General features: G+C 37.2%; 1 protein-coding gene across 1 annotated transcript; it reads left to right on the top strand.

Annotated features, from left to right (window-relative positions):
• The first annotated feature begins 993 nt into the window (after positions 1–993).
• Positions 994–4,822, top strand: LOC117921718 (cytochrome P450 CYP82D47-like). The gene is made up of 2 exons (XM_034839677.1): positions 994–1,986; positions 4,040–4,822. The coding sequence occupies exons 1-2, from the start codon at positions 1,051–1,053 to the stop codon at positions 4,658–4,660; spliced, it is 1,557 nt and encodes a 518-aa protein (XP_034695568.1). The 5' UTR covers positions 994–1,050; the 3' UTR covers positions 4,661–4,822.
• Positions 4,823–7,419: the final 2,597 nt, after the last annotated feature.

Below are 7,419 nucleotides of genomic sequence, written 5' to 3'. Positions count from 1 at the left end.
CAACACAAATATTTGAGTATGGTCATGGAAATATTTGTGCTACTGTTGAAGAAAACCTTAAAAAATACACAACTACCTCATTACTAAGAAAATATTTGAGTTTATCATCAAGATCCTAGATAAAAAATTTGTTAGCACACAAACATATATATATTGGTGCTTGATATCTAATGTTGGGAATTCGAATGATATAGTCCAAAACTTAATACTTATTACTTAATGATTTAAGTTAAATTGTTCTTAAGTTGTTAATTTAAAATTTATTTTTTATTTTTTATTTTAATTATTAAGGTTATTTGATAAAATTTAATTTAAATTTATTCTAAATCATCAAATTGATACCGTTACATAATTTAACTAATATTTATCCTCATCAATTTTGAGTTATAAATTTATTTATAAAATATTCATATTTAAAGTATCGTAGATGCATAAAATAATTACAAAATATTTTTATAAAAAATGAATCATGAATGTGCAATTATAATTTAAAATATACTCACTAATATAGATAAATAAGATAAAAAGTATTTAAGATTAGATATAAATTAACTATTCTAACTTAATACTTAAAGTATTTTTAATTTTAAATTAAAATATTAAATTATTTTATTAAATATATTTAATATATTTAATGACTTAAATTAAATTATTAACTCATATTAAATCATTAACTTGATTTACCAAACATTTTTTTTAAAGTAAAAATTGAGGCATGAATTAGCACAAAACTCAAAGTTATACTCTGTAACATAAAGAAACTGTGTTTGGTGTTATTTAATTTATTTTAGGGGTGCGAAAGGGGAGCGGTTCACCAGAACCGGCCGGGTGGCCTGGGTCACGCTGTTCGATGCTGCAATAGTTGGGCTTTGTGCATAGATATATTATAGTTCACGGAAGCTTAACCTGCTCCTACTGAAATTAATGAATTTAATAATTAAACAATATTTAAATAAATAAAAAGGTGTCTAGACGGAGGAAGACGGAGGAAAGTTGTAGCTACCAGTTTGAACCTAAATAGTGAATCAGCAGAGTCTCAGACGATCCAACATGGATACCCCTTCTCAGTTAGTAGCAATCTCAGGAATTCTGGGGTTGGTTTTGTTGTATGGTGTATGGAGAGTTAGGACTCTTGCTGGGAAGAGCAAGGGCAGGTCAGCCCCAGAGCCATCTGGTGCCTGGCCATTTCTAGGTCACCTTCCTCTACTACGAGGCCAAACCCCAGTATTCCGAACCCTTGGAGCCATGGCTGATAAGCACGGCCCCGTCTTCATGATCCGCCTTGGAGTGCACCGAACACTTGTGGTGAGCAGCTGTGAGGCTGTTAAAGAATGCTTCACCACTAATGACAAGGTCTTCGCCTCACGCCCAAGTTCCAGTGCAGGAAAGATCTTAGGATACAACCACGCTGGATTTGTTTTCGCCCCTTATGGAGCCCTTTGGCGTGAGATGCGCAAGCTGTCCATGATGGAAATCCTCTCAGCCCGTCGCCTCGATGCATTAAAGCATGTGCGGATTTCGGAATTGGATCTTTCCATTAAAGATTTGTACTCACTTGGAAAAGGCAGCGACTGTGTCCATCCAGTAAAGGTAGTGATGAGTGAATGGTTTCAACACCTCAGCTTCAATATAGTCCTAAAGATGATCGCAGGGAAGAGGTATTTCAATACTTCTGGCCATGGAAACGAGGAAGCAAGGCGGGCCATAGCAACAATTCAGAAATTCCTCTCTCTAGCGGGGGCCTTTGTTTTGTCGGATGCCATTCCAGGTGTAGAATGGATGGATTCACAAGGGTATTTGGGGTCGATGAAGCGGGTGGCGAAGGAAGTGGACTCTCTTGTGGGAGGTTGGGTGGAAGAACATGAGATGAGGCTCAACAGCGAGGGCAGCAAGAGGCAGGATTTAATTGATGTGATGCTATCGGTGCTTGAAGACACTTCCATATTTGGCCATTCAAGGGAAACAGTCATCAAGGCAACAGTAATGGTATGCTCCTCCCCTATCCATGTACTGCTTCCTTCTTCCTTGGAAAAGTGTATTTTTGCAACCAACTTTAAAAGTAAAATTAAAAAAAAAAAAAAAACATAGAAAAATCCCTTACAAATAATTCAAATTTAAGGTATATAAAATTTTGATTAAAATTTTCAATCATTTTAATTTAAATAAAATAAATAAATTTTCACAAATTTACTTTAAAGTAAGATGTAAAAATCGACCTCAACCCAATAGCATTTCCTAAAACCCAATGGCATGTCCTTATGTGCCGCTAGGTCGGAATTGCTGGGTGGGATTCACTGAACCTATGCATGGTCACGGGTATATAAAAGAGAGAGTAAACAAAAAGAAAAATCTATATAAAAACCCTTTCAAAATAGAGGTGAATAACACGAGGTTCCTCTTTTTTAGTATTTTCTCGTCCTTTTCATTTATTGTCGTCAAAATAATGATATGAATACGTTTTCCATCCGACGACTCTGCATCTTTGGTCATTATATATATCACTAAAAATAGTTTTTCCAAGTTGTTTGCTTAATTGGAATGAGGTTGTGGTGGAATAACATGGGATGGTATGTACACTATAGAATGAACCAGGGGGTCCTTGAATTTGCTTCTAGCCCTTGTTTTCCATGGTTTGAGTCAAGCCACCACAACGGGGACAATCCAAATTAATGTTATCCTTAATTTAAATATTGGTATTTATATATTTATCATATATCAGTTTGAATTAGAATAGAATATAGAATTTGAATTAGAGTAAACATTTGCTATTAGTTTGAATTAGAGTAAGAGATAAAATTTGAATTATGTTAGAACTCAAATGTATTTGTATATAAATATCTATTATCATCAATGAGAATAATATGTTATATTGTCCTTTATTTTCTATATGGTATTAGAATCCTAAACCCTATTCTCAACTTGGAGCAATCTCAACTTGGAACAATTTAAGGTGCAAGGCTTAGGCCTTGCATGTCTCCCCCTATCCTTACAACAAATGGTAGTGACCTTGCTATGCTTATGGATTGTCAATGCCTCCTTCCCTATGGTCTAATATCCTAATTTCAATGTCTCTTTCTTCATTGTCTCCAATGCAATATCTTAATTTCAATACCTCTTTAAGGCCAAAAGCTCCAAATTTTCCTAGTTCAAACCCAGCAGAATTTTCTTCTTCTTTGCTTCCTACAAGTATTGGTTCCCTTAATTTAATATATACTTCTTTATTGCCTTTAATTCTACTTCTCTCCTTCTCTAAAAGCTTCCTCAAAGATTTCATTGCTTTCTTACATATCTTGTCTTGGGAAAACAAACATGCTCATATTCTTTTACCTCTACTTGAGATCTGCCTTATATTCTACCTTCTCATTTACCTCTTATATCATCTATTGCATTAGCTTCTAAAACATTATATATAGTTTGATGTCAAATAAGACTCTTAATTCTACTTTTCCTTTAACAAACTTTCTTTTCTCCAAGTTCCTCAAAGTTTTTGGAAATCAGACTTAGGAAGATCACACTACTCTTGCCTAATCTTTTAGTCACTAGGTTGAATCTACTCGCTCCCTAGATCCAGGGAAATTGTCCTACACAAAAACTAGGAGATCGTCCTCCACAAGAACTAGATACATTGTAATCTATTTTCTTTCTCTCAAGACCAAAATTGAAATCTCTATTTTCTTTCTCTCAAGACTAAAATTGGAATCTCTTATCAAAGCTCGGGAAAGTTAATGTTATCCTTAATTTAATATTGGTATTTATTTATAATAGAATATAAAATTTGAATTAGAGTAGAAGATAGAATTTGAATTATAGTAGAACTCAAATATATTTGTATATAAATATGCATCATCATCAATTACATCTTCTTCTTTTTCTATATATAATAGTGGAATTTGACAAGAAGTTAGTTTTTCAAGCGATGTTGAATATTTTCAAGACTTTCAATGTTTTTTTTTTTTTTTTTTTTTTTTGGTATTTTATGCATTTGGGTCATCCTGGCTTCAATGTTTTGGTAAATTTCTACAATTTTAAACTTATGCAGACTCTCATGGTGGGAGGCACCGACACTGTGGCTTCAACCTCCACATGGCTTCTGTCTGCATTATTAAACAATAAACATGCTTTGAAGCGTGCTCAAGAGGAGCTAGATCTAAAAGTTGGTAGAGGCAGGTGGGTGGAAGAATCGGATATTCCAAACCTGCATTACCTTCAAGCCGTTATCAAGGAAACCCTGAGGCTATACACAGCAGCTCCTCTATCTGCGCCACACGAAGCCATGGAAGACTGTCATGTTGCTGGCTACCACATTCCAAAAGGCACCCGCTTGTTTGTGAATGCGTGGAAGTTGCACCGTGACCCAAGTGTCTGGTCCGACCCTGAAGATTTTCAGCCGGAGAGGTTTCTGACAACCCATGCGGATTTAGATGTTTGGGGGCAGCATTTTGAGCTCATCCCATTTGGTTCTGGTAGAAGATCTTGCCCAGGGATCACCATGGCCTTAAAATTGTTACACTTGGTGATTGGTCGGCTGCTTCAAGGGTTTGACTTATCGACACCATTGAACGCTCCGGTGGACATGAGAGAAGGCCTAAGTATTATCTTGGCTAAGGTGACTCCTCTGGAAGTCATGCTCACCCCACGCCTTCCTTCTCAATTCTATTAGTGTTGGCTGCTATCGATGTGATGTCTTTGTGATGTGGGATTCTCTGAACCTATAAGCAGAGACGTACAAAACCTCTCCTTAAAATAGAGGTGAATAAAACGAGGGTCATCTTTTATCATTTTCGTTTCCCTTTTATTTATGAACACGTTCCCATCCGACGAATCCACATCTTTGGTGATTATATCACTAAAAATAATTTTGCCAAGTTGTTTGCTTGATTGGATTGAGGTTGTGGTGGAATAACTTGGATTGAAACAGGCTCCTTGAATTTTTACTAGGGCAATCAATTATGGCCTTATTAGTCTATGTGGATGATGTGCTATTGGCAAGTGATAGCATTCTGTAAATTGAAAGGTTGAAGACCTTTTTAGATGCCAAGTTCACTATTAAAGACTTAGGCCCATTGAAATACTTTCTTGGCTTGGAAGTTGCAAGGTCCAAGACTAGTATCTCCTTATGCCAACAAAAGTATACACTTGACATACTTGAAGACACTGGTTTAACTGGATCCAAACCTGTTGCCTTCCCTATGGAATCTACCCTCAAGTTATCAGCAAATGATACCAATTTCTATGAAGATCCATCAGGTTACCGAGGACTCATTGGCAGATTACTTTACTTAACTCTCATTAGGCCTAACTTAGCCTATTCTATACAAGTACTCGGCCAATTTTTAGCAAAACCTGCTGTCAGTCACCATCAAGCAGCCATTTGAGCACTGAGGTATCTAAAGGCCACACCAGGGCAAGGTCTTTTTTTCCTTCTTCCTCAGATTTTCAATTAAAGGGTTTTTCCGATAGTGATTGGGCAGGCTGTGTGGATACTAGAAGGAGTGTCACTGGTTTTTCAATTTTTCTTGGCAACTCTCATGGAAATCAAAGAAACAAGTTACAGTTAGTCGATCCTCTGTAGAGATAGAGTACCGAGCCCTTGCAACTACCACCTGTGAAATTCAATGGCTTTTGTATGCCTTACAAGACCTGGATATCAAACATTCACAGTCAACTTTGCTATATACTAACAGTAAATCAACAATGTCCATCGCCACAAATCCAGTTCAGCATGAGAGAACAAAGCATATCCAGATTGATTGCCATCTTATTCGTGAAAAATTGCAGTAGCATGTTATTAAGCTCTTCCATATTCCATCGCGATTACAGCTTGCAGATATCTTTACAAAGCCTCTTGGTTCTCTACCTTTTCATCATAATCTTCGCAAGATGAACATCATTAACATCCATGTTCATCTTGAGGGGGGGTGTTGGAGTGTTGCATCTCATATTGAAAGCATGGAATTAAAAAGGAAAGAAGAAAGACTTAAAATAGAAAGCAAGTTAGATGAGAAGAGTTAGTTAGAAGAGTTGTTATTTCAGTTTATTCTTTACTTTGTTATTGTGTCGTTGATGTATTATAAAAGGACTCAAGTCTAATGTATTTTTTCAATTTTTTTTTCAGTTTTCTGCAATCCATTTTTCCTTTGAGTCCTCTGTTTCTTGGTGTTTTTCATTAGTTTCAGATTCTTCTGATTCTCAACACTAGGCATAGGAATTCATGCACGTGGAAAATAATTGAAATGAGATGAAGGTGAGTTGGATGGATGGTGGGGTGATAGGTGGGGTATGTGCATGATGGGGATGAATGGTATAGGAGGATATGAGCATGAGGCTAGTGGAATGGGTTGTGGGAAATGGGTTTAATGGGTATGAGTGAAGATTTAGAGAGAGGGGTGGTTTTAAAGATGGGCATGGTAAAATGGAAAAAGGTGTTGGGGTGGAATCATCTGCCGATATTGGGTATGGTAGGTGGGGATTGAACTGATAACGGTGAGCATGCTAATGGGTATGATAAATAAGAGAGGTGGATGGTGACAGACATGGTGGATGATGGGTTCTACAAAGGTTTTGTAGGCTGGATTGAAACCCATAGTGCTACTGTTTTACCCTTTCATCCTTTGAATAGGTTAGGAGACCTTCCTCTGAATCTCCTTTTGCATGGGCCGGCCACCATAGTGCATTACCAACATAATCAACTTGCTTACCAAAAGAGCTTTGTCACATATACCAGCTTCAATGTAATATTTACCTCTGAATCTCATACGACTTTATTCAATAGGTCACAACAAGAACTGCCCCAAAACATCATCCCGAATCTGCAGTTTGTGGAAGCCTCACTGTCAAAGTTCTTACCGGTCCGGGGATACAGCTCCATAGCACAATAGAAATTGATCATTATGTTGCCAAATGAACCAGAATCAGTCGTAGATAATGCCACATGACCAGGTGGAAGAAAAAAACTAAAGTGCAACTTCAAATTCAGCATGACGAGCGATTAACTTCCATGCAATCACAATTGGCTTTTGGCCAGATGTCCATGAATCCTTGCGCCTCATGCTACTTTAGGTAATCCCGAGTTTAGAACCCTTCAACGGGAACCAATGTGCACCATGGTAGAATGACGAAAAGAGGGCAGAAAGTGGGAAGCGATCTCATGGAAAAGTACGTCAACGCCAGTGAGTGTACCGTCTCCGCTTCCGTCATCTTTCATCCTCTCTCTGTAGTGTCGACTCTATTACAGCTTGGCTTCACCACGTCAGAAGCATTAAAACCCACTCCACTACTGATATGAAATCCCACAACATCAAGATATTCATTATCTACAGTCATGCGAAGTGCTGTTCTCCCTTGTGGACCCTTAGAATAGAGAGAAAATCATATGGAAACGACGATTTTAACAACGTCAATGTCATCATGTCTAGCAGC

This window comes from Vitis riparia, chromosome 9 (genome assembly GCF_004353265.1).
Source record: "Vitis riparia cultivar Riparia Gloire de Montpellier isolate 1030 chromosome 9, EGFV_Vit.rip_1.0, whole genome shotgun sequence".
NCBI lineage: Eukaryota > Viridiplantae > Streptophyta > Magnoliopsida > Vitales > Vitaceae > Vitis > Vitis riparia.
Note: the sequence above shows the minus strand (reverse complement) of the source record. Positions and strands in the feature narration are given on the sequence as shown.